The sequence below is a fragment of the Alosa alosa genome, chromosome 2 (assembly GCF_017589495.1).
Source record: "Alosa alosa isolate M-15738 ecotype Scorff River chromosome 2, AALO_Geno_1.1, whole genome shotgun sequence".
In the NCBI taxonomy this organism is placed as follows: domain Eukaryota; kingdom Metazoa; phylum Chordata; class Actinopteri; order Clupeiformes; family Clupeidae; genus Alosa; species Alosa alosa.
Genome location: NC_063190.1, coordinates 15,157,060 through 15,184,803, shown reverse-complemented (window position 1 = coordinate 15,184,803; position 27,744 = coordinate 15,157,060). Strand labels below are relative to the sequence as shown.

The 27,744-nt window shown below is 43.6% G+C and overlaps 2 protein-coding genes across 2 annotated transcripts in view; both read left to right on the top strand.

Annotated features, from left to right (window-relative positions):
* The first annotated feature begins 2,261 nt into the window (after positions 1–2,261).
* The window catches only part of LOC125309945 (dystrophin-related protein 2-like), a 33,440-nt gene continuing 7,957 nt past the window's right edge, over positions 2,262–27,744 (top strand). Inside the window, exons 1-13 of the mRNA XM_048267070.1 lie at positions 2,262–2,589; positions 2,969–3,071; positions 6,593–6,773; positions 17,046–17,199; positions 18,773–18,890; positions 19,919–20,178; positions 20,576–20,722; positions 24,364–24,442; positions 24,870–24,930; positions 25,329–25,390; positions 25,963–26,037; positions 26,266–26,503; positions 27,438–27,523. Coding sequence (XP_048123027.1) covers positions 2,587–2,589; positions 2,969–3,071; positions 6,593–6,773; positions 17,046–17,199; positions 18,773–18,890; positions 19,919–20,178; positions 20,576–20,722; positions 24,364–24,442; positions 24,870–24,930; positions 25,329–25,390; positions 25,963–26,037; positions 26,266–26,503; positions 27,438–27,523 — 1,567 coding nt within the window. The 5' untranslated portion in view covers positions 2,262–2,586. The remainder of the gene's footprint in view (positions 2,590–2,968; positions 3,072–6,592; positions 6,774–17,045; positions 17,200–18,772; positions 18,891–19,918; positions 20,179–20,575; positions 20,723–24,363; positions 24,443–24,869; positions 24,931–25,328; positions 25,391–25,962; positions 26,038–26,265; positions 26,504–27,437; positions 27,524–27,744) is intronic.
* Positions 22,446–23,986, top strand: LOC125309956. Its single transcript, XM_048267082.1, has 2 exons — positions 22,446–22,603; positions 22,750–23,986. The coding sequence occupies exon 2, from the start codon at positions 22,770–22,772 to the stop codon at positions 23,880–23,882; it is 1,113 nt and encodes a 370-aa protein (XP_048123039.1). The 5' UTR covers positions 22,446–22,603; positions 22,750–22,769; the 3' UTR covers positions 23,883–23,986.

Sequence of the window (27,744 nt, the reverse complement as noted above, 5' to 3'; positions counted from 1 at the left end):
TTAATTTTTGTTAAAATTGTGTAGCACCCCAACCCTCATGCGCCGGTTTACCCCGTGGCTGTGAATACATCAAGTAATGTTGATGAACAGGAACAGAAAGTTGATGTTTTGGGTGGTGCACTGAGGGTGACTTCCTGATGAACGTATCTGTAAACCTAATCTTGAACAGCTTTGTATATGTAACTAGCAGTCTTTATGACTCAGTCAGTGTGAAGGAGTGTTACATATACTGTAGGTCAAAAACACATGGAGTGGTGGTAACGGCTGAAAGCCATCATTATCATCTTAGTATCTGCTTCTATTCATTTAAGTTTGATTGTAAAGGGCACAGGGTAGGTTATAATCAATTCACTCTCTCTCTCTCTCTCTCTTTCTCTCTCTCACTCACACACACACACACACACACAATTAATTGCTGTTTGTGAATGCTCATTCTATATCGGCATCCCTCCATACCTATGGTGATATGGGCCTGTTAAATATTTTCTGTCTCTGTCATGCCATGACTTTGTCAAAAGCAAAGTCTGATGACCCTGTCAGATTAGGTTTTCCTCTGCCAAGATATGTGACAGGCCTGTCAGCCAAGATTGAACATTTATGTTCTCATGTACATGGACTTTTCTACTTTTGGCACTAGAGGGAGTAGTGGGACTTGCAAGGTTCTGTATTACTACCAACTATGACATCGGTAGTATTTTTAACGGCACAGAATATACCTTTTTCCATTCAACTGAATATTATATAAAGCAAGAGCCTCGTCTGTGCCTTTGCATACCTCATCATTTGTCACAATTCTGATTCATGCATAAAAATTCACTGTGCAGTGTGTAGAAAGACAGATGATCAAATTTAGTTCCCAGGTATAACCTTTAATGTGTTTAAGGTATGTAAATATAGTGCATATTATTCATATTCATATAAAAAAGATGGGAGAAACTATTATACAGTCAGTAATAAACACAAAGGTTATATGTCAAGGTCAATGGGAGATTAACTTCAGCTTTTTATGTGACTTACTTTCTCACATGCCTCCTCTCTCTCTCTCTCAACAGTAATGTAGCACTTGCCTTTTCCTTTTCCACACAGCATTACAGATAGACATATAATGCATTGTGATAATTGCATGCTATCACTTGCAGTTGCAATTGCAGTCACTCTTCACACTCTTTGCAGTCATTCTTCCTAAAATAGCAGAAGAGAAATATTTTACATCGTTGTTGAACCTGCTGCACCATATGGCAGGGACAGAGACCAGAAGGAAGGCTTGAGCTGGTCCGGCGTCTGGGCCTCCTGTGCTGTGCTGTGCTGACCCTCCTATCCTGTCCTGTCCTGTCCTGTCCTCTGCTTTGCTGTGCTGTGCTGTGCTGTGCTGTGCTGTGCTGTGCTGTCCTGTGTTGTCCTGTGTTGTCCTGTCCTCTGCTGTGCTGTGTTGTCCTGTCCTCTGGTGTCCTGTGCTGTGCTGTGCTGTCCTGCCCTGTTCTGTCTTGTGCTGTCCTGTCCTGCGCTGTGCTGTGCTGTGCTGTGCTGTGCTGTGCTGTGCTGTCCTGTCCTATGCTGTGCTGTGCTGTGCTGTGCTGTGCTGTGCTGTGCTGTGCTGTCCTGTTCTGTCCTGTCCTGTCCTGTGCTGTGCTGCGCAGCCTTGTCCAGTCATGTGCTGTCCTTTGCTGTGCTGTGCTGTCCTGTGCTGTGCTGTCCTGTCCTCTGTTGTGCCGTCCAGTCCTGTGCTGTGCTGTGCTGTGCTGTGCTCTGGAGGCCCAGCGGAGCGGAGTAGAGATGAAGCTGAGTCAATGTGGCAGTCCCCTCACTGGCTTCACCGCTCCAGGGTGCCGGCGCTGTATGCCTCCTGTTAGCACTCTGTCTATCTCTCTTTCTCTCACACACTCTGTCATTCTCTGTCTCTCTCTTTCTCTCTAAATCTTTCTCATATTATTTCTGCCGTCTTCGACCGTCTCAGTCACTCACTTACTTACTCTCTCTCTCCCTTTCTGTCTCTCCCCACATCTTTCTATGTCTGTCTCTCTTTTTTTAGCTTCTCTCTCACTCACTCAGCCGACTGATCAGTGCTTCTCTGTGGCGCTATGCTCTCTTCTTCTCCTTCTCTCTCTCTCTCTCTCCTTCTCTCTCTCTGCCTTTCCCTCACACACACTCAAATGCATTCCCTCTCATCCCCACCCTCTCTTCCACTGATCCTACTGCCGTTGCACTCTCTTAGTCAGTTGCTCTCGTAGGCTTCCTGCACACTTTTTCTAACCTCCGCACAGTCCGCTTTGCTGTCTGCTCTCCCTCTTTCTCTCTCTCTCTCTCTCTCTGTCCCTCTAGCTCTTCTTTGTCCAGTCTTCCTCCAGCATGTCTTCTGTTTTATTTAGCTTTTTGGGGGTTTGTGAAGTCTCACAACTGAGGAAAAAGGCTGACTGAGTGTTTTTTTTTTTTTATCTGACTTCTTTCACTTTTCCTCAACCACAAACCATTTCTTTCATTCTAATCGTCCTGTCTTCCAATCAACTAAGCTACAATAGAACTTCATTCGTCCTCATCTTCAACTTTTGTTTGTACTGGTGGCTTCATCTTTGATTTCATCCCAACAGAATGGTAAGGTCAAAGGCTGTCTTTCTCTCTTTCTCCTCTTTGTTTCTTACTGTACGTATTTGTGTGTGTGTGTGTGTTTTCCATAAACCAATTAAGTATTTTCATTAAAAATATAAATGGGCAATGTGCTCTAACTTCTAGACTTAATGAGAATAATGGAACAACGTAGATAATAACAGTTTATTCATTGATGCATTCATTTTAAGTTTGTTTAATGTGTGTCTAATAAATAACTGAGAGAGCAGTCTCCATGGTTTCATCTCTCATCTCACTTTTCACATCCCCTCTGTAAATATAGCAAAAGCCTCCACATTCGGATGTTGCATCAAACACAACATCAACACTTTGGACTGACCATGCCTCCATCTCCTTGCCTTTGCAGCAGACGCACAGATGCCCGTGTACTGCCAACCATGTGGAGGAGGCGGGCATGAAGCACAGGGCACACCAGCGGGCACCATGGAGCGATGGCAGGAGCAGGGGGGGTGAGTGGCGCGCCTTGTCAAGCATGAGCATGGTGCAGCCAGTGCCAAGGTCAATGGTTTAATCCCGGCTTGGAGCACACAGACTCAAGAAAGTGCTGTGCATTACTCTTATTACTCTTAAAGTTACTAGTTTTGGTATGGATCTGGAGATTATTGTTGGTGAAAACTATTTTTTTTTGTTATGTTGTTTGTTATTGATGTTGTTAGTCATCCGTGACACACGCCTTTGTTTATTTGTGTGTGCTGCCACATCATATTTACAATTGCAGTTAAACAAGAGAAAGTGCTTGAGAGTTCAATCGAATTTACAAAACTGAAATGGCTTCAGGAATGTCTCTCTACTCAGATTCACTTATTGTCTCCTAGCTTATGCATGTGGTGGTATATGTCAGCATATATTATGCTTGAGCTCATGCACACTATTGCTCAGGTTCATGTGAATATGAATTTAATGTATACAAGTGTGTATGTGCATACATGTGTTTGTGACTGTGTACCTGTGTTTGTGTGCGGGTGTATATCTGTGTGCATACTGTAGGTGTGTGTGCGTGTGTGTGTGTGTGTGTGTGTGTGTGTGTGTGTGTGTGTGTGTCTGTGTGTGTGTGTCTGTGTGTGTCTGTGTGTCTGTCTGTGTGTGTGTGTGTCTGTCTTTGTGTGTGTCAGTGTTTGTATGCATAATTCTGCCACGTGTTGGTTTTCAGAAACAGAGGTGTCTGTTTGCACTCCTCTCTGCCTGAAACACAAGATTAATGAGATGATCCACTTGGCTAAGCACATTACTCATTTCCGTTTGGTGCAGATGATTATTTAAGAGATGCACTCTTCTCCCAAAACAGGCAGAAAGGGAAAAGACACAGAAATAGAGAGGGAGAGACAGAATAAAAAATGTGACATGGAAGTGGTCTTATGCAGCAGAATTCACAAGGGCGCTGTGCGACTAATTTACTGTGTAAACCTATAGGTGCCAACTTTGAATTGTAGCTGTGAATTATTCATTCATCATGTTGACACATTAGAACAGAGTATATTTAGCTCATTTCATGCCTTATGTAAGCCAATGTAAGCATTATCCATTGCTAATGCTTGGAGAATTCGACCATGGTGAAGTACACTTGCTATTACCTGCTCACTCAGATCGCCACTAAGACTGGAACGGATCTGGCTCTATGACCTGCACTAGTTTAAGGCCAGATCTGTGTGTGCATGCTGCTTGCAAATGTGAATAGAATGCAATGGCAGTGGAATAAAAACGGCATTAAGTTTTAGTCTGAAACACAAGGAGACTCACACAAGCTCTCCTCGATAGCAGCTGAGCCTGTAGTCGACTCAGTGCCAGACTGCAGACATGGTGTGAAGCTGGACCAGCTGTGGGCCGGATCAGTGCCAGCTGTGGGCCGGATCAGTGCAGAGTTAGCCGCTGTGTGTCTGCAGCTCTGGCTAATGTGAGTCCAGTAAAAGTGAATGTTACTCTGAATATTTTCACTTCAGTGATTCCCAGATGTGGCAAAGAGCTGCAAATGCTTGTGGAACTGCTCAGGGAATGAGAGATTAATTTGATGTTGGAGACTTGCAGAAGAGCACAGTCATAAAGAGTGACTCCACTGATATAGCTTGTCAATAAAAAAAAACTATATTCAGGATTAGTTAATGTTCAGGGTCATTTAGTTAAAGACCGACTGGTTGAGAGATATGGGCTCATCCAGCTGTTGTCATAAAGGGGGAGTGTGCTTCAAATGGCAGAAAACTTTCTTTCTGTACAGCTTCAGTGTCTGACACCAGTTTGTTGAATTGTGACAGAAGCACAAAGAGAGTTCACACACTCAGACAAGAGAGGATGATGACATGGTGTGTGTGTGTGTGTGTGTGTGTGTGCATGTGCATGTGACAGCCTCTCACACGTCTCTTTCTGGCTGAGACAGTTCAGATACTGGACTCCCATGGTGGCCGCATTTCTTTGAAAGCCAGGTCCGTGGAGGGCCGAGGAAGCACATGGTGGTGCTAATGTTCTCATGAATAAGACAGACGCTTTCTTATTTCCCCTGTTCCAATACTGTTGGGGAACATAAATGCATTCATAAATGCCAATGCCGCTGTAACACATCTAAAGTGTGCTCTTCCCTTCAAAGCCCAACACTATTATATGATGAGAGTAGATCTCTGGCGAGATAGAGCAGAGAGTCTTGTCACAGCTTCCAAAATAAAAGACGCTCTGATGAACATTACAGAATATACAGATGTTAACGTCTATTCCTGGTGTTTTTGCATCAAATATCTGGCACTCGTAAGGTGATGCATGTGTGCCGTTTATATTATACAAGGCATATTTGAATCCACCTTATGGAAATGTGGGCCAACATGCCAAATGGCATGTGTTCTCTGTGTCTCTTCTCTCAGTTTATTCATTAATTAACAGTTAAATTGGTGTTTTGTAGCTTAGAGGGATAATGCAAAGCGATCCAAACATAAACTGACATATTCATCAAGCAATATCGAGAATGGTAGAGACATCAACTCCATCTCCTGTAAGTGGGGCTGCTTAGTAAAGGCACTCTGACTCTTTTACTATGGAGTCTAACTGAGTATGATTGGTTTCTCCCAGAGGAAAAACCACACCAGGCCCATAGCCTACAGTATATTCTTATAATTCAACTTGAGTGATGCAAAATAGGTCTAGATAAATTATACATAATACTCTAGTCTACTTTATATCATGCAACATATCTGCAAAGTATATATTCAGCATACGTACATAAATGTATGACATGTTGTCTACTGTGTATTGGATGAAAAGATTTCTATTGGTGAATGACAATTTAGATGTGCCTAATCAATATGAGGAAGAGTACAAAAGTATAAGAAAAAATGTTGTATCTTTTCATTGTTTCACTTAATGATTAACACAACCTATTTTCTATGCTTACTTGAAAATCAGTCTTGGCTCGGATATTTCCAGCTATTTAGTGTTCGGCTGGCAATTACACTGTTGGCACCAGAGAGCAATTATTAACCCCTTCATCATCGCTGACACACGACAGAAGAGATTTCATGGAATAGGCCAAGTTGTCAGTCAGAATTAATATTCATTTATCCAGTGGACATATTTTCTGTCATCCCTCATCTCCTTCTTACCAACCCCCCTCCACCTCTCTCTCTCTTACTCACACACACACACACACACACACACACACACACACACACACACACACACACACACACACACACACACACACACACACACACACACACACACACACATACACACACACACACACACACACACACACACACACACACACACATATACACATATATTTCCTCTACCTTTCTCTGTCTTTCTCTCTACCTCTCTATTTCCAGTCCCTGTTTTTATTTGGTGATGTGAGTATGCCTGCAGAGAATCCTAAAAGTGAAAACCAGACACTCATTTTTCCTTTCTCTCCCTTTCTCCATCTCTATGTATCTTTCTCCATCTCTATGTATCTTTCTCCATCTCTATGTATCTTTCTCCACCTCTCTCTCAGCAGTTGGATGGCTCTCCTCTCCTCACAGTGAGAATGTGCGGAGGTTGGAGGAATGGGAGTGGAGCCGGAGCAGCAGCTTTTCTGACGGGCAGCTGAATGGGCAGCTCGAGAAGCGAAATTGGGAGCCTTGCCAAGGCTGTGGAGGCAGCCTGAATACCAGTGAGTCCACTGTGGAAGAAAGGTAAACTGTTTACAAACAAGTTGTAAATAAATAAATAAACATAAAAAAACAAAGTAGTGTTTTGGATGGAATGTATTAGAAAGCTAGTTGATTTTTTATTTTATTTACTTAATTGGAGGGCACTGTGGCTGAAATATCAAAGTGGTCCAAATTAAACATTTCTTCCCAATGATTCCATATCAGTTTGTGTTTAGCTGTGCTTTGAGCAAGTCTTCCTTCACCCTGTGTATTTTGGTAGGGAGACACCATGGCTTCAGTTAATGTGTGCATCACATTAGGCTCAATAATGTAATCAGTGATAACAACAATTTGCTTGAACAGCCATAAAGCTCTTTAAGTAAACAACACTAAACAGCACTGAAAGCAAGCAAATTAATTTGATTTTGGGAACGCAAAGCACAAGAACAAATTAATCTGAGGGGCATTTTGCTTTCCTCCTTAAACTGAGGGTACGCCAATTCTGTATCTTACCCTTGTAAATATAGACTGTAGAAGCACTCCATGACGAAACCCTATTGTTTTCTCATCATGCAATTACAACAACCCTGTCATCAAGAAATATATGACATGATTAGCATTCAATACATAACAAAGCATTGATTGACCAAGTACAAACATTCAAACATATGTATGCACCTATTTGCTATAGTCTCTGAAGGATTCAAAAGGATAAATATACAGTTACTTGCCATATGTGACAATTACAGACTTCTGCATCAAAAGAGAACTTAAAGGCACTCTACCATGTAAAGGTAGCTGTATTCAGACAGAAATGCACATGTACAGAAGTTAATGTAACACATTGCATGTTAATAAACCATGATGATAAGCATGAATATGTAATGTGCATTTAGAATGGAATAGAAGTGTGTGTGTGTGTGTGTGTGTGTGTGTGTGTGTGTGTGCGTGTGCGTGTGCGTGTGCGCATGTGTGTTCAAGTATATACAGTACGTATAATATTACAGGCATCAAAGTGAAATATCAGAATGTATGAATGCCATGTTACCATGTTTTTTTTAGGAATGCATGAAAGACCACAACAGAGAGGAGGTAGAGAGAGAGAGAGAGAGAGAGAGAGAGAGAGAGAGAGAGAGAGAGAGAGAGAGAGAGAGAAATAAATAGGTCCTTAGGAATTGATGCCCTGTATGTGGGTTAATTAAAAGGGTAGGTAAAATCAGTGATGCGGAAGCACACGGCGTGTAATTACCAGAGTCTTCCTATAGATGAAACATGTCAAAGCTTCCGTTTTACATACTGTACCATATTCAACACAAGTGTCCACACAGACATTGTGTACTGTACATACACATTTTTACATTCACACACAGACACACAGACACACTCACAATCTTTTTAAATCTCTTTCTTTCTCTCTCTCTCTATATCTCTCTCTCTCTTTCTCTCTCATACACACATACAGGCAGAAAGACACACACTAACACATTTGCATGCACACACACACACACACACACACACACACACACACACACACACACACACACACAGACAGCCCCTTTCGCACTAAATGTGCACCAGGCACAAAAACATGTGCACCTACTCTATCAGTTCTCCCTAATTACTGCCCCCTTCCCTCAAATTATATCATCGTCATTGGCGGCTCTCGGCTCATGGTGTTTGTAAAAATATATATGACCATGGACCGGTGAGATGATTGTTTCATTTTGTTGTGTTTTTTTTTTTTTTTCTCCCTTGCTTGACTTGCCTCGGTGGTTCAGTGCCATGTCATCCACCATCTGGTTTTCGCTTCTCCTCGGCTGGTCACGGCTGAGAACGCAAATCTGTTGTGTAATCTTATGCCTCTCCATGCCAGCTCCGCTCCCGAGACGCAAAGAGTGAACGCTGTAGAGTAGAGTCTGTGCTGTCAGACACATCACTGTAAGATGCTGATGCTGGTCTGTTCATATAGTAGGGGGGCTGCTGTTTCATTGTTGGGGAGATATAAAGAGGTGTGTTTTGTTGGCGCTGTGCGGCAGGCCATGGTACAGTGTGTGAGCGTATCTGCATTAAGTAGCTGCAGGCGGACACATTAACAATGTAATCATGTCCATAAAATGTGCAGCACAAGGCACGAGGAATAAATGAATACAAATGCGTTTTAATTGGTCACAGACAGGAAAGCATTTTTCAATAGTTGTGTGTGGTATGCTTATACTGTACGTTCAATTCCAAATGCATGGGAGAGCTGTAGGTAGATTAATGTATGTATGTATGGAATGGAGGTGTAAAGGGAAATAAATCTCCTCTATACCAGGGTTTCCGTTGTCCGTAATTACCGGACATTGGCCGGAAAAAAAATGAAATGTCCGACAAAATTAAATCTCTCCGGTCAAATTGTCCGATTGAAATTGGCTAATGATCCCGTCCCCTAACGCAATCTGAATTTGAGAATAAGCCTTAATATGTAAGCCTATATTATACGTCCTCTGGCTAAATGAACAGGCTCTACCGTTTGAAAAGTAAGCTATTAAACAACACGCATAGCCTATGCTGCATTTCAAATAGGAAGCTCACGCTTAAAACGTCCATGTTAAACAACGAACAAATGAGTGAGGCAGTTCAAACATGGCCAGGCCCAGGCAGACTAGCCTTAAAAAGTTTTTTCAGAGGCTAGACGCGATGGATGATGATAAATTGGTAACGTCTGAAGCCTCAGATGTCCGGTCAACTCCACCACCAGATAAAAAGCAGAAGTGTCGGGCGTATCTGTCGGAATCAGTGACATTGGAAGTGGAGTTGTGGGGATTTGAATTTGCTGTAGGATGTACACACAAGAGAGGAAATCGTTGGTCCTCAAGGTAGATGATAAGGGAATCCTCCTGTGCACCAACTGTGTTCATACATAAATATTCTAAGCCATAGATTTTGGAAAGAGGCTTGGACATGTGGGGCCATGCAAGTTGGTGGAATTCTTTACTTTGCCAAGAATCCTCGAAGTCTACCATGTTGCATTGTGCCTTGTTCTACAGTGACTTGCGTTGACTGGTGGGTGTGATTTCAGGATCACATGCACTGGTATCTGGGTGTTTGCTCCTGGGGTATAATGTTGCCCTGGCATATTCATTTTTGTTGTAATGGTTGTAATGGTCACCCATTAAAATTATGTGTTTTATTTTGAGCATGTACTCATTGTATGGTTTTGAATGTTACTGTTTGTATAATAGTAATTATGTGAGTCATGAACATTAGATAGGATACCATAAATGAAGTAAACACATGGGTATAGGACTGATTTTCACACTGATAATGAGGAACTCCCATCAATTGGCCTGTCAATCAATGGGAGGCGTTCGTGGGACAGGTTCAAAGTTTTCTTATGTTCTGCTATCACGTTAGGTAGGGGCAGCGCGAACAGGCCTATGTGTTTGACACTACGTGAGTGTGGAGTATCGTCACACGGTCTCGGATTACCCTTTTTTGTTCTAAAGGACATTGTTGGATACTTTGCCTTTTTTTTTCTATATGGGGATTACTAATCTGGACGGACGTTTGCCAACAAGGACAGGCTGGTGAGACGCGGGGTTTTTAAAACCGGACCGCCGTGTCCTTCCTTATTTTTTTGCGTTCGCGGAGAGGCTGCCACTTCCTAAAAGGACATTGTTTTGTTTGCTCGGACATTTAGTTATTCCACGGTCTTGACCTATTGGACAATATACTGGACAAATTGTTTTGTGGGTTGTTTTGTGGGGATTTTGGGGTTGCTGGCGCGATGCGCGCACCTTGTTTTGTTTATGAGTGAATGAATGGAGCGGGCCTACTGTAGATTCCTGCCGGTACAATAATTCTATAAAGCACGGAGGTTTAACGTTTGTGTCCTTGTGTGATTCAACCGTGTTTGGTAAAACTTCCTGGGGTTATTGCTAGGACGTGCCATGTTTGTTTATTTTTTTTTTTTTTGTTATTTAACGCATGTCCACTACTTTGATTGCCTGCATAGTGTAATGGAATAGTCGCCCCGCACCTTTTGATGCGTATTGTAGCCCTCGCTTTCGAAAGCATTAGAGAGCGTTTGTTACATAGTGGTGGCCCGTACGGGGAACTATTAAGACTTTATTTTGTTTTTCCATGCAACGTTTTCATAGGCATATGAAAAGTGTACATGTTTGTTAAGAATTTACTATACAATATTTTTTGTTTGTAGTTAAACACTGCAATACTCTACACATTGTCTGCTAAACATTAACATACACAACATACAACATAACATTCAACATGATTAGTGAGCATCAGGTAGTTACAGATGTACTTGAAGAAGGTGATTTGTTACAACGGCGGGACCAAATGTGGCATGAGCAGATTACGAAAATTATAAATAAATCACGGTTGTCCTGGCGACCCACGTCTTTCTCCACGCCTTTCACAGTGGGTGATGCCGATGGCACGAACTGTCCGCAGTAAACCGCCCATCCACCTTGAGTTTCCCAGTTTGGCACGCCAGGAAAATCCAGCTCAGTGGATGCCACAGAGTTCGTAGAGCAATGTGAAAACTTTTTGTCTCTGAGACCATTGAGTGACATTGAACTTATTTGCGCACTTAACAGGCTTAGCACATAGTTGGTGGGTCGCTACTCGTTCAAACATTACAAACTGGGCTGAATTCAAGGAAGCATTCCTGGTAGCCTTTCTGTCTTCTGATTATCAATCAGAAATTGAAGAGCAGTTACGGACCATGGTGCAACCCCATCACAGTGCCAGATTTCTCATATGATTATCGGGCCTTGTATCTTAAGTTGCGCTCTGATATGCCGGAAGAGGAAATTGTGCGGCGTATTTTGAATGCTTGTAACCCACGGCTAGCCAGTGGATTACGAGGCATTGTTCGGACAGTGGAACAACTTGTAAAGCTTGGGTCTTTAATAGAGAGGGAGTGGAGTAACACAAAAGAATATTGGACACGTGTGCAGCAGGCCAGCCCGCCGGACAAAAAATTCCAAAAAACTGCAAAAAAGGGGCCTGAAAAGAGCAGGGATGCAGATCTAGCTGTGGTTCAAGGCATGCCAGATCTGCTGGTGGTTCTTGTGGAGGTTAGAGGCATTGTAGGAGATGCTGTTGTAGACACAGGATGCACCTTCACACTTATGAGAAGAAGCCTGTGGGAAAAGATAAAAAAAGAAAGCTGAGCCATTAAGCACAGGCTTAGGTCAGAGGTTTGTTATGGCAAATGGACAGGAGAGTACTGCTATTGGGAGAACAACATTGCTCTTTCGGCTGCATGACTTACAACTTTCTGCCGCTGTATTTTTCCTGGATGATAAGCACCTGTATATGCCACTGTTGCTGGGTTTGGACTTCTTATGTGCCAGTCAGATGGTTTTGAAGCCGCATATGGGAAAGTTCAGTTTGCCCGGCGGCAAAGAACATAAGTTCACACGGAAGTCCCGGGACGCTCTTCAATGGGGCCAAGATGGGCCAGGAGTCCACTTTTATCTTGCTGTCACGGAGGCCACAGACATTAACTCAAACATCACCCCACTGCTGGAAATGCAGCCAGAAGTAGTGAGACCATTGCTGCAGAGATGGTCTTCAGTCTGGACAGAGACCAAAGGTGTCACTAATGTCCTCAAGCATCAGATCTTAACTTTGGATGAGGTGCCAGTGAGACAAAGGGCGATAGGGTGTCGCCAAAAGCAGTGCATCATAGCGAACACATTCAGAAGATGTTGAAGGAGGGTGTCATCGAGCCGCCCTCAGCAGCTTGGCCTCCCCAACAGTCCTGGTACCCAAAAAAGACGGCTCTTATAGATTCTGTGTCGACTTTCGCAAGTTAAATGCCAAAACCCACCATGATGCGTATCCGATGCCTCTTAATTGTGCATGAAATCCTAGAGTCCATGCAGGGTGCAAGTGTCTTTAGTTCATTGGACTTGCAAAGCGGATACTGGCAGGTAGAGATGGATGAAGACAGCAAGCGAAGACCGCGTGATAACACACATGGGCCTGTATCATTTCAAAGTCATGCCATTTGGTTTATGAATAATCGCCCACCTTCCAGCTTAATTACATGGAACATGTCTTAGGAGAGCTAAGAGGAACAATTTGTTTTGTTTATATCGATGACATAGTCATCTTTTCAAGGTCCCTAGAACAGCACCTTAGTGACCTGGAGGCAGTGTTCCAAAAGCTCCACCAAGCTCATCTCACTCTCAATATCAAGAAGTGCCACCTGTTGCAGACCCAGTTAAATTTTCTGGGACATGTTGTGTCAGGCAAGGGAGTTGAGGTAGATTCCTCTAAAGTGGAAGCTATTAGCAATTATCCAGCACCAACCGACTTGAAGTCATTGCAAAGATTCCTGGGGCTTGTGGGCTGGTATCATAAATTCATCCCGAATCTGGCTGATGTGTCTGTCTCATGAACCAGCTGAAAAGAAAGCGGTTGCTTGAACTGGACCGCCAGACTGCCAAGCAGCATTTGAGCAGCTTAAGCTGGCTTTGCAGGCTCCGCCTGTCCTGGCACATCCCCACATCCGTCATCCATTTCAGGTGCACACTGACGCGAGTGATGTGGGGTTGGGTGCCATTCTCACCCAGAATGTTGATGGTGAAGAAAGGGCAATTGCATATGTGTCTAGGGCGCTAAAGGATGCAGAAGTGAGGTACTCCACAGCAGAAAAAGAATGTCTGGCTGTAGTGTGGGCAGTGGAGAAGTTGAGGCATTATTTAGAGGGAAGCACTTTTGATGTCTTCACTGATCACAGTGCTCTTTCCTGGGTTTTTAACTGCCCAAAAACCTCATCCAGGCTTACACGGTGGACCTTGAGATTGCAGCCTTTTTCATTCCACGTCCATTACAAGAAAGGGTGTTGCAACGTTGTCCCCGACGCCCTGTCCCGCTCACCTGCAGGGGACATGTAAATTGCTGTAGCCAAGACACACTGGGCTGAACTGCCAACAACTCTACAGGAGATTGAAGAAGCACAGCAGACAGATCCTGTCTGTGAAGAGCTGAGGCAAGAAGAACCAAGAACCAGCCCAGGCCGAGTCCACTATCAAGACCAGCAGGGAGTTCTGTATCGTGGAGTGCCATCCCAATACACTGGATTTAACTACCAGCTGGTGGTCCCAAGCAAGATGGTGCCAGAGTTCCTTGCTTACTTTCATAACAGTCCTCTCGGAGGCCATCTTGGAAGGATGAAGACCCTCCTCAGGATCTTGGAGGTGGCCTGGTGGCCATCTATACGAAAAGACGTGTGGGATCATGTCTATACGAAAAGATGTGTGGGATCATGTCTGCTGTGCTTCTTCAATCTCCTCGTGTCAGAAATGCCAGCAGTATAAAGCAACAAACGAAAGACCTGCTGGCCAATTACAACAGACGAACGTCCAGATTCCTGGTGAGATGATTGGAGTAGATTTCATGGGTCCATTCCCACTCAGTAAGGCCCGGAACACAATGCTCATGGTTGTCGTGGATTATTACACCAAGTGGGTGGAGTTGTTTCCAATGAAAGATGCAAAGACTCCACGGGTCTGTAAAATCCTGAAGGATGAAGTCTTCACTAGGTGGGGAGTGCCTGCCTACATGGTATCGGATCGTGGACCTCAGTTCACCAGTCAAGTCATGTCCTCTCTGTGTGAGTCATGGGGGGTTATGCAAAAGCTGTCAACAGCGTACCACCCTCAGACGAACATGACTGAAAGGGTGAATAGAACCATGAAAACCATGATAGCATCTTTTGTGGAGCAGCACCATAAAAAATTGGGACAGGTGGCTCTCAGAATTCCGCCTGGCCATTAACAGCGCCACACATGAGACAACTGGGGTGACACCAGCCTTGTTGGCTTAGGGCGAGTATTAAGGGGCCATTTGAGCCGCCTCATCTCCAAAACACCAACACCTACCTCACCTGCATACACAACACTTCACAGACAGCAAAACATTCATCAAGAGGTTCAGCGACATGTAGGTTTAGCCAAAACCAGACAAGCCAGATACTACAATGCATGCCATAGGGATGTACACTTTATGGTCGGTGATCTGGTCTGGCTTAGGGCGTACCCACTGTCGAAAGCAGCGGTCAAATTTTCCGCCAAACTTGCACCCCGTTGGTCGGGACCTGCTAAGGTAGAAAAAAGATTAGGTCCAGTAAACTACCATGTGCGCTGGGTGTCTGATAATTCAAAAGTAGACACAGTCAATGTGGTGGACATGAAACCCTTCTTTGGTCCAGATATGCCGCCGCTGGGGAGGGGGGTGGAATGTAATGGTCATCCATTAAAATTATGTGTTTTATTTTGAGCATGTACTCATTGTATGGTTTTGAACGTTACTGTTTGTATAATAGTAATTATGTGAGTCCATTAGATAGGATACCAGAAATGAAGTAAACACACGGGTATAGGACTGATTTTCACACTGATAATGAGGAACTCCCATCAATTGGCCTGTCAATCAATGGGAGGCGCTCGGGGACAGGTTCAAAGTTTTCTTATGTTCTGCTATCACGCTAGGTAGGGGCAGCGAACAGGCCTATGTGTTTGACGGTTGGACTACGGAGTGTGGAGTATCGCCGACGGTCTCGATTACCCTTTTTTTGTTCTAAAGGACATTGTTGGGTACTTTGCCTATTTTTTCTATATGGGGATTACTAATCTGGACGGACGCTTGCCAACAAGGACAGGCTGGTGAGACGCTGGGTTTTAAAACCGGACCGCCCAGTCCTTCCTTATTTTTTTTTGCGTCATGGAGAGGCTGCCACTTCCTAAAAAGGACATTGTTTTGTTTGTTCGACATTTAGTTATTCCACGGTCTTGACCTATTGGACAATATACTGGACAAATTGTTTTGTGGGTTGTTTTGTGGGGATTTTGGGGTTGCTGCTGATGGGCAAGACCTGGTTTTGTTTATGGGTGAATGAATGGAGCGGGCCTACTGTAGATTCCTGCCGGTACAATAATTCTATAAAGCACAGAGGTTTAACGTTTGTGTCCTTGTGTAATTCAACTGTGTTTGGTAAAACTTCCTGGGGTTATTGCTAGGACGATCCATGTTTGTATTTTTTTTGGTTATTTAACACAGGGGTTCCCAAACTTTTCCACGACAAGGCCCCTCAAATACCACTAGGTTCTGGCCAAGGACCCCCTTATTAAACCCATCGACAATACTACGGCAAATGTAAAAATACATTAAGCTAATCCTAATAATTATTTTAGCCACAAGCACTTCAAGACGAAAGCATACAGTGTGTAAAAATTGTATTTGGGGCTTTTCTGCTATATGAGAGCTTATCGCTCTACTATTATTCAGTCATTATCATGGAAAATATAATGTCCAGATATGCTAATAATAATTTATAATGACATTGTATAACAACCCTCATAGTAATAGGTATATTTTACATTTTCAAATGTATTTATTTGTTCCTTTTATTTTTCCTTCCAACTTGCTGCGGCCCCCCAGGGGGCCCCGGCCCCCACTTTGAAGACCACTGATTTAACGCATGTCCACTACTTTGATTGCCTGCATAGTGTAATGGAATAGTCGCCCCGCACCTTTTTGATGCGTATTGTAGCCCTCGCTTTCGAAAGCATTAGAGAGCGTTTGTTACAAGGTTGTACCGCAAAGCATCGCTGCTTCGATGAAATTGGCGCTGTTTTCTCTATGTGACACAATGCTGTGGCGTGGCAGTTTATGCCCTTTCTTTGTGCGCACCGCTGCACCATGATGGAGAGTGTTATTATCATTAACCGACGTCATCATCAAGACGCCGAGGCATGAATGATGACAAACTGCATGAGAGAGAGAGAGAGAGAGAGAGAGAGGAATGAGGGTTCAGGCTACCCCTGAGGCCACCATTAGCAGATGATTTGAAGTGTTCCCGTTTTCATGCTTGTTACCATGCCACCACCCTGAGAACAGCCGATTCTGTGATGGAGCTGGCCCAGAATCGCTTCATATCTGTGCCAGAGCAGCACTAGAAATGTTCCATTCCATCCTCTCTTCAGTCTCAGAGATGTTTGCATCGCGCCTACCCTGGAGACCCAGCCTGTTTGAGATGTTGATGTTGGGGGTAAGATGGGTGATGCAGAGGCAAAGAAGAATTCTAGAATGCTGGGTTCTAGAGTGATGGGTGATGGGTGATGGGTGTGCGGTTTGACAAATGGAAGGGGGTAGCTATGGGACATGCCTGAACACTCAACATACCATATGTGCACCAGCCATAACACACACACACACACACACACACACACACACACACACACACACACACTGAGATAGTCCCATCCACTCTTTCACCTCTGCTCTCGTACGTAGGTCCTTGTGTGAGGACTGTGAGTACAGCTCCTGCCTTCAGCACACTCTTCAAGACACCGTCACCTGGCTCTCACTTAAGGAGGAGGAGCTGGCCAAGCCTCTGCAACTGGGGGGCAATGGAGCATCGCTGCGACAGCAGAGAGAAGGCGACCAGGTGAGCTAAACCACCTGTTACTGAAAGGAGCCAAATACATGGAATACATAAACCACTGTTTACTGATATGATGCTAAATGTGACACAGTGTCAGTATACTCTGAACTTGCCCACCCAGCACTCAAAGTGTAATGATGCTGTCAGATATCGGTTCAAAGTTTGTTGTGAGCCAGTTGAACACGTCTTGTCAGTGTTGGACTCAGGCTTAGACGACACATCCACAAAGTGATACAGACTGCCTGATGCATACTGCTGCCTCCAGTGTGATGACCACAATGTGTGACTGGCACTGTATGCTACATATGTTTGAACATGAACAGAACATATATATATATCATTTAAGAATAAATATAATGTAAAAGTAAACAACTGTGATTTGTCATTGGCATGTAACTAAGCATGTTACCACCATGTAAATTCCACAGCCAAGGTAAGGCATGCTATCATGTACCTCACTGCCACTTGTTAATCATATTTTTTCAGTAAAAAAATAAATATTCATCAATTGTAAATGCCACTGTGCTTGGAAATATGATGTTCTATGAACACAGACCATGTGAAGATCCTGTAGCCTTGTGTACTTTTATGAGATTGTAAAACTACCCTTCTTTGTATCGGTAGTATGAAATTCATTTAATATCCAGTCACCCCCATTGCCCCCCTCCCTCTGCTGAAGCCACAACCCACACATCCCTCATGTGACCCAAAAAAACAGAGCTGAGCTGATCGCAGGAGTTAACCCCTGTGGGAACGTTGCGAGTCGCAAGTCAGGACCAATCGTGGCTAATTTGATCAGGACAATACAGCATGTGAATATTTTCCCTCCCTCCATTGCTTTTGGCCACATTTGCCAGTTCACTGGGGTTTCTAATTTGATTAGGATACAAGACAAAAGATGTAATTGCTTGAGTTTCAATCACATGGCTTTCAGACTCCCCCTATCAAACAACTATGAACTCTGAAATCTATCGCAGTCTCAAAAATAGAGGTTTCTTAGCTTATTTGGAGACAAGGGAAATAGATACTGTGATACCTTTTTGTAAGTATGTATATATACTCTTTTAATCCCGTGGTCTCTGCATTTATCCCAATCCGTGAATTAGTGAAACACACTCAGCACACAGTGAACACACAGTGAGGTGAAGCACACACTACACTAATCCCGGCGCAGTGAGCTGCCTGCAACAACAGCGGCGCTCGGGGAGCAGTGAGGGGTTAGGTGCCTTGCTCAAGGGCACTTCAGCCGTGCCTACTGGTCGGTTACAAGTCAGAAGCGCTAACCAGTAGGCCACGGCTGTATACATAAATATGTGCTTCTATAGCTACTGAAAATAAATCGCATATGTTACTGCAATTGTTCTTCCTCAGCGTTTAAGCTAATTTCTATGTTGTATTCTGATCTGTCATCCAATGTATTCAAGTTTTTTGGAAATGAGGATGCTATAGTTAATTCAACCGGCTCCATTTTGTTTTATGTTTTGCTGTGCTTCGCTGGGCTTTGGCTTTAGTTGAAACTAATGTACTTTAGTTGCTTGGATTCTGTGTGTAACTCCCTGGTCCTACTTTTCCAAAGCTCTTTGTTGAAGAAGTGAAGTCCAGAGGTCCGTTCATCTACTCTGTATTGGAGTCGGCCCAGGAGTTCTTGTCACAGTGTTCCATGCCGGACTCAGAGGAGGCATTCAACAACCATGGTAGAGAACTAAGACACAATACCTCCAGACTCCCTCTAACCACAAGGGATTCACTCATTTAGGATCAAAAAGGAGAGTACATTCTACATTGTCATCTGCAATTAAAGGAATCTTTTCTTTTCACTTTGTTAATTAGCTGAACCTCTTTGATTGTGTCCAAAACCCTGTTCTTTTTTTTGTTCTGTTCTGTCCTTATCATAATTGGCAGATGTATTATAATGTCTGATGAAAGCACGTGTAAAAGCAGTCAACCATTGGTAATGGTGGTGGTAGTATGCTGCTCATTATCACAATGACATGTTCATATGATGAAAAGAAATCACTGACCACACTCCCCCAGACTAGTACCAACCTTTATCTTCTGCTGAAAGCCCCAATCGCAAATGTGCATGCAGCACAACCAACAAACATATACAGTATTTCTCCAGCCCTGGTTCTCTGTCTTCAACAATAAATTTACCATCCCTCCAATAAATATCTTTTTTGTAGATTTTGCGTGATTCTGTGTCTTGACAATGAACTGAATGCTCCTGCAGCTCAGCTCATAGACCAAAGTGTAAACAATGCTAAGGACAGAGAATTGATACCCAGGGAGCAGACATATACTGTAGATTGATACCCAGTGCTTTTATGGAAAAAGCAACACTTACCCCAAAATTGTTCAAATTGCTGAATAAAAATCCTAAGGATATTTATCCTGCAGAGGATTTGCTGCTTGCATCTCGTGACAGTGCATCTTCAGCTGTGCTTTATATGCGCCTTTCGCCAGCTGTGCTTTATATGCGCCAGAACACACCTTCTGCCACACCGCTGGGCGCGAGGCTCAATAATAGTGAAGCGCATGGCGCAAAATCCACCACTGACTGGATGTAAAATAAGAATAAGCTTTGCATTGGGCTTTGCATCGCGTTTCTGATCGTCAAAATAGAGCCCAGTGTCTTTAAAGTTTGCACCTCTGACCATCCGTGTCTGATCGCCAAGATAGAGCCCTAAGTCTGTGTATGTGAATGTGAACTGATATTCTGTAGAGGGGGACCCTGAGCAGACGGAGGTCCAGCGCGTGTGGCAGCAGTCCGGCGTGGTGGGGGCGCTCTGGGAGCAGGTGATGGAGCGGTGCTCAGCGCGGGAGAGACGTCTGGATGCGGCGCTTACCCAAGTGGAGGACCTGCAGGTCTCCATGAGCTCCCTGGCTGTGGAGCTGGAGGAGGCACTGGGGGTGCAGGAGGCCTGGGAACCCCTGGGGGAACTTCTGGTGGATGCCCTTCAGGACCATATCGATGCCATAAGGGTTAGTTGACTTGTTGTCTTTTATTCATTGCAAACATTGTAGTTTTTTTTATATATAGTTCAGTTCGAGAGGGAATTCTAGTCTTTATACGTCTAGAAAATCCTTGTATTTTAGGAATCTTATGAATTTCACCCGGAATTAGACAGCAGATGTTTTTTAGGTGTGAAAATATATTCCATGTTTGAAAAGTGTAGTACAATGAACCAGCCTTAATGCAGCCTTAGAAAAACACAGAACCTCAAAGACAGTTCTATCCAGTGGGAGCCTAACCAGAGTTTATTCTTGAAAGTGGTCATGACACACTCCCCAGAGGGGCCTATGAAGTGTCTCCTTAGAGGGGGGGCCTGACAGTCACTTTCTGGAGGCGTCCATGGTGTCCTTCCTGTTTTCTGCATAGCTGTTTGAAGAGGAGCTGGTGCCCGTGGGTGAGGGAGTGAGGCGGGCCAACGAGCAGGCCCAGCTGCTCAGCGTGTCGGGGGTAAAGCTGTCCCCTGAAAACACCCAGGTCCTGCAGTGCCTCAACGACCAGTGGAGATTACTACAGGTGACATCACCCCCCACCCCACTCCCAACAAGGTTGCCGCAAGCAGCTGTATTTCAAAACTCTTCCTGCCCTACATGCAGTACTCTTAAAGGAGAAACATGTTAACTGTTAAGTGAAATTCAATCTTCAATGCATGCATGTACTGTATACACTTCTCAAAAGCCCAGATAGTCCATTCTCCATTCATCTCTACAGTATATGATCTAAAGCAACGCATTGGTAGCTTACTCACAAAAACCTGTGATGCTTGCACCAGCACTTTACCCTCTGAACACTCTCTGAGTAAGTTTCTATCCATAGTTTGTTCAGCCAATGAGGTTATACAACTAAATCATAGCTAATTCCAGATACAGCTGAATGCACAACACATCCATTACCTACACTAAATGGCAGACACTTCTCTTTGAATACCTCACCACATGACGGATATACTGCAATGGCCCCAGGGAAACATGTTTACTTCCCGTGATGGGTCCACCCTAGCTAACACAGTTATCTACTTTTGCGAGAGTGGCCTCAAACGTGTGTGTGTGTGTGTGTGTGTGTGTGTGCGTGTGTGTGTGCGTGCGTGCGTGTGTGTGTGTGTTTGAATCAAATATTTTATGAGCCTTTTAAGGCATGTTAAAGTAAGCGAGAGTTTAATCACTGTGTATTTGAGGTTAAGATGACATACTACAGTGACATTCAAAAATTTGGTCAGCCAAAGGTAATGCCATAGCCAATGCAATATACAGTTAGGCTTATAAGTTTATGAACCCATGCTAAAGTTAGGAATATTAGATCATCTTTTGGAAATTGATCTTAATGTCTTAAGTAAAAAAACGAGGAAATATCCAACCTTTAAGGACACATCATCACATACCCTTCACCATACCTAGAAATTGGCATGGTTTTATTTCAGTTAGCCTAATAGCTGGTTTGATTTGCATTGAGAGATAATCTTATGACAAGTACCCCATGCCAATCGTGAGATATGGTGAAGGGTTGATGTGGGGCTATTTTAATTACAAAGGCCTAGGGAACTTTATCAGGATGCATAGTATCCTGGATACATGAAATAACTGGCCTGCCTCTATGGGAATTTAACATAGGGGTGTGAATACTTATGATCCCTATATTTTAAGGAAAAACATTTATTTATTTACGATACATTATTCACAGAGAACATTGGTGTCCTTAAAGGTTGGATATTTCCTCATTTTTTAACCTAAGGCATTAATTTCCAAAAGATGATTTTATATTCCTCTTTGTAGTCAACTTTAGCATGGGTTCAAAAACGTATGAGTCTAACTGTATGTTAATTACTATGCCATGGGGTAGGCTACTGTCAGTCAATTTAAAAGGTAAGCACCAAAATGCACAGAGAAGTCAAAAGTGCAATCAGCCTATCCTTTACTTTTTTTGTGTTCACATCTGACAAATTTCACAATGCATTTGGTAGCCTATAAACTAAGAGGTGAAAGTTTATAGCTGGATATTATGAATCAATACCATAGTGTCGCCACAGACAAGTTCACATTTTCAGCACCACGGTCAGCTCCAAATAACCCAGACGAACCTGCTAGCAAATTTGAATTTGCTTTGCTAACACGTTCGACTTGGGTTACCCCGTTAAGTCCCTAAGCAAAGGTTCTAGAGAGTTCTGCGCTCTTGTATGTCTCAACGTCATAATAATTTCCACTGCTCGCTTGTATTTAGCATTCTAAATCTCTCAGAAGACTGTCAGCGCGGCATCTTCCGTTTTACTTAAGTGCAAAATATATCGCATTGTCATGAACTGATGCATCAATGATGATTATGGAAACGCAACGTCTATTTGACACAGATCCAGGTATATCGTAACGGTGATGAACATTTCAACTTTCAGACAGTCACGGATAGGTAAGTCTGAACCAAGACGTTAGGTTGTAGCCAGTTCGTATTCTTTGAAATAAATAAATAAACAAAACTGCACTAGTTGGAAGCTTGCCGTTCTGCTATTAATTGTGTTGTGATTTTAATGCGATACGTATTCTTTTCCGTTTTAGAAAATACATTAATTTAAACAATGAATGGAATGGGGAATAACGGGAAGAGTAGTGCTGATTCTAAGCCCGCACCTCAGGAAAAAGAAGTGCCAGAAAAGAAATCCTCTCAGAAAACTGTGACCAAAGCAACCAACCGGATTTCCTATTCGCCTATTACAAAATCAGCAACAGAATCTCTCACCAGAACAAGGCTCCCTAACGCTGAAACCTCTGCTAACTCTCAAGTACATGTGTCTAAACTGGCTAGCAATAGAGTGTTAGCTTGTGAATTTGAGAAAGCTGACAAAAGGCAGGCATCCACTGTGAAGATAACTTTCTCCAGGCCATTGGTAAAAGAAAGCAGTTTGCAGGCTCTGAGAGGACCCTTGAAGACACTTCAATCTGTTAATCTAAGCCACAGGCCATTGAGGATGTGTTCTGATGCTTCTGCGTCTTCAACTACAATCGGACCGTTTGGAACCAAAGGGCAGCAGGTTAAGGCTGCAGTGATGACCCAACCAAAGGCTGGCAGGAGAGATCTATTACTTGAAAGTATTCGGATGAGACGACCGCCCTGGAGGATGGGAACGGTGGTAAGGGATGTCCTGCTGCCCCGTCTTAAGCCGTGCTCGTTTGAGGGGTACCAGCAGCAGCCAGCCAGCCCATGTATGTGCAGGCTGAGGGGTGACAGGGGCCAAAGGGCTGGGCTCACGGCACCACTAGAGGAGAACCCAAAATCGTTCAAGCACCACAACTGGCTCATGCCCATCTCCTTCGAGCCCACCTCTGCCAACCCCAGCCGCTGGGAGGAGTCCGCCCGCCCAAGCACGCCCACCCTTAACCTCCTGAACCGTGCTTTGTCAAGGAAGGGGGTGAGGCAGAGGCACAGCTCCTTCACGCTGCAGGGTCGCACTCAGGTCCCACGGCGCCCTGACCCCAACGGCCTGGACCTCTCCCAGATATCTGTCCCACTTCACCTGCCAAACTACCCGTATGCCAAAATCCACCTGACCCTGCCCACCGTGTGCTGTCCCACCTCCCTATGCAGGAGAGACCATAGCATTCGGCAGGCGTCACCCTCCGAGTCAGACCCAGAATACTCATCTGATTATGAGGACGAGTCGGCGTACGAGTCAGACAGTGACACGTCTTGATTACCAATTGCCTGCTTATTTTTATTAACATCTTTTTTTTATAGGGAGAGCAGGATGAGAGATCTAGGCCTGTATTAATATTTTGACTTGACTTTGATGGAAAATCTTGTATGGTAATATATTTTCAAATAAATACATTTTAGTTAAAATGTGTGCTCTTTGTATTTTTGTATGACTTTGCATGAGTATTAATCAATTGTGTTGATCTACACTGGCAATTTGTAGGCTACTTGATCAATTTAAAAACATTTAGGCTCACATTTACAGTAAATGAACACTGCCAAATAGTTCTGACATGCTTTAAAACTAAATATGTCTAACATAAATCAACTGCAAAGAAACAAGTGAAAAAAACCTTGTTCCAACTTTTGATACATTCCACTTTGTGTGACATTTCAGTGCAGCTTTACATTAATGACTGAAATGTCAAATGTAGGAATGCTCTGCATTATGTACCTTAAACATTGATGTCATTCTGCAGGACTCCATAGATGTCAGACTGAGGGACTTGCAGGATGCTCACAGAAGCTTTGGTCCAAAATCCCAGCACTTTCTCTCGGGTGAGAGACTGCCTAAATCCATGTTTTCCACTGTGTGTTCTGAATAATACAAATAAAAAGGCATAGACACTGATTTTCCATGAACTAATGCCTTTAATGATGCATAAATAGATTTTGTTGATTCTCCCATCTCCTTTCTCTGACATTTTATGAAACTGTGTACTCAAAAGTCCAGGTCAATTACTTTTTTTATTTTAAGTGCATGGTGTATTAACATTAGCACAACCCCCTTACGAAAGATCTATATACACTTACTAAACAGGGGCATCAGTGAGTATTGATTTTCTAAACTTGGTTATGTTATGTGGTACACAATGTATGTCTGGGAATTTACCATGTAAACAATGTAGCTTCCTTATTGGCTGCTGGGTTTAGTTATCTGCTGTTTAATTTAACCCATCCTTTTCATTGATAAATCATTCTCCAGGATCAGTGCAAAGACCATGGGAACGAGCCATATCACCCAACAGAGTCCCATACTACATCAAGTCAGTATGAGCACATGCATGTGAGACACATACACACAGAGAGAGAGACACACACAGACACACACCACACAGAGAAAGAGAGAGAGACATGATAAAATGAACTGCTGTTGTATAGTGGCATGCTTCCCAGAAATAGCATTTTGATTTAACTGCTTTTGCCCTCTGTGTGAAAGCCTTCCTGTGTTTACCACATACAGCACTCAGACCTGCCTGAGGACACTGTTATACTATGAAGAAAAAAAGCCAAGTGCATGGCTCTTAGTCTCAGTCTGAATTGAATTAAGCTCTCATTTTTTTTAATCATATCTCTTATTCCTATACTGTGTCTGTCTGCCTGTCTGTCTGTATGTTTCCCTGTCCCTCTGTCTGTCCATCTATATTTGTTTAATCTCTCACAGCCATGAAGCCCAGACCACCAGCTGGGACCACCCAAAGATGACAGAGCTCTATCAGGCTATGGGTAAGAAAGCTGCCACATGTCTGACACTCTTGTTTTGAAATAGGGTCTGGCAGGGGTTGATGTAAATCACTTGATTTTTGCTATAGTCTACAGTCCTGGGAAGCATATAATTTTATACATTGAACTTATTGCATGATAAGCAAAGATGAAAATGTGCACATGGTACTTGGTCTTTCCTCATGATGGACATGACAAAGACTATCCATATGTTGGCGTTTGAGCATCATATTGAATATAAAGCAGTTTCATTCAATATTCAAATTCCAGCTTTTACCCATACATTGTGACAATGAGCTCTTACCATAAATAAATAACTTCGTAAGAGCTAAGAGTACAGCACACTGCATTGTAGTTAACTGTAACAAGCAGTGACAGTCACTCTGCCCAAGAGCGGTCTTGGATGTGACAGATTTCCAAATTGTATGTTCATGGCCATCATCTTCTGTGTTTGCTGCCTTCAGCCATTTTATTAGAGGCACATAACACATTAACCATTAACCTCTCTCTCTCTCTCTCTCTTTTTTCTTCCTTTCCCTCTCATCTTTTTTCTCTCTTCCTATCTTTTCCTGTAGCTAATCTGAACCACATCCGTTTCTCTGCCTACAGAACTGCAATGAAGCTGAGGCGAGTGCAGAAGGCTTTAAAACGTGAGGATTACCTTGCTCTCCTCACACACACACACACACACACACACACACACACACACACACACACAAACAAACCAACACAGTCACAGAAGATATTGAACTCGGTCAACCAAAATTTTCCCTCAAATAGTGGAGATAGACTTCATCTCTAACTCAACCAGTCTTCCTATTAACCCTCACAACCTGTCTTTGTCTTTGTGTCCCTCCCTGGTTCTCTACATGTGTCAGTGGACCAGATGAAGCTCAGCTTTGTTGCCGCTGTGTGTCCTAAGTCGGAGCCCCAGGATCTGATCATTGACGTGACGGGTAGTGCAGAGGTCACTGGCTCAGAGCTCATGGACGTGTTGGAGGTCATCCACACTCTGGGCGCCCTGTACGATCAGCAGGAAGAGGAGAGCCAGCAGCAGCTGAACATCCCGCTCTGTGTGGACATGTGTCTGAACTGGCTGCTCAACGTCTATGACAGGTAGACAAGGGCGGCTCACCGCGGCTCTGCTCTCCGTGCCTCTGCTGTCTGTGTTTGTGCTCTCTCTGTCTTTTTAAAGTGATGCTGTGGCTTGTCTTCTGATCTTCCTGCCCTTCCCCTGGCCTGCTGCCTCTCATGTGCTGACGAACACATTACACAGACCTACACACTCACATGCACACACATGCACGCACGCACGCACGCACGCACGCACGCACGCACGCACGCACGCACGCACGCACGCATGTACATAGCACAAGCTAACAGGCGTATACACTTGCATGCTCAGACACACACTGTATCCCTATGTGTTTCTAGTTTCTCACTCTGAGTAAGCCATCACATTGAATAATATTTGTCCTGCACTGATGAAAATGGCAGGGATCATATCAAACCTCAGGCCTCAACTACATCTAGATCAATCACTGGCCACTAGAGGCTAGTGTGTGTGTGTGTGTGTGTGTGTGTGTGTGCGCGTGTTTGTGTGTTTGTGTTTGTTTGTGTTTCTGTGTCTTTCGGAGACAGTAAAGGAACAGAGGAGATAAAGAGGTTGACAGACAGAGTGTAACAGAGAGAGAAAGGCAATGTGTTTCACAAAGCATCTGTGTGGCTGTCTGTGTGTGTACATGTCCTGGCTGTGTGTGTATAAGATTCTGTTAATGTGAGTCTTTATTCATCTTAATGACAATGTGATGCATGACTGCATGCTCATTTCAGTTTGTGAGCATATGTGTTTGTTACATATGATTTGTTCCACCTAAATCACCTAGCGCAAAGCCTCAGGCCTAACACCTGGATGTGTTGTCATTCACGCTCAAATATGTTGCATATGTTGTTGTAATATGGTGTGTGTGCTTGTGTCAGGCAAAAGTATGCACATTTTTCATGTTTACTGAAAGTAGATCTTGTTTTATTCACTTCCCTCTCCCTCTAGTGGCCGACTAGGGAAGCTGCGCGTTTTGTCTTTCAAGACTGGCCTGGTGTGCTTGTGTAATGCTGATATCAAAGAAAAATGTAAATGTAAGTGGATGACTGTTTGATAGAGAATAAAGTAAATAGTTAAAAGAAAGAGAGGGGGAAATTCCCAAACCCTTTTTATTTGATTTAATTTTTTATTCATAGTTTGTTATTGTTTAAAGCCGGGAGAAATCTGTCACTGCCATTGAGCAAAAAGAGGCCATAACATCTGATTCTATTCAAAAACATTCAGCTTACAGCCACTTTATTTTACTTTAACCCAA

Coding starts and splice junctions, on each gene's coding strand:
- LOC125309956 (XM_048267082.1), top strand. CDS start 22,770: ATGAATGGAATGGGGAATAACGGGAAGAGTAGTGCTGATTCTAAGCCC.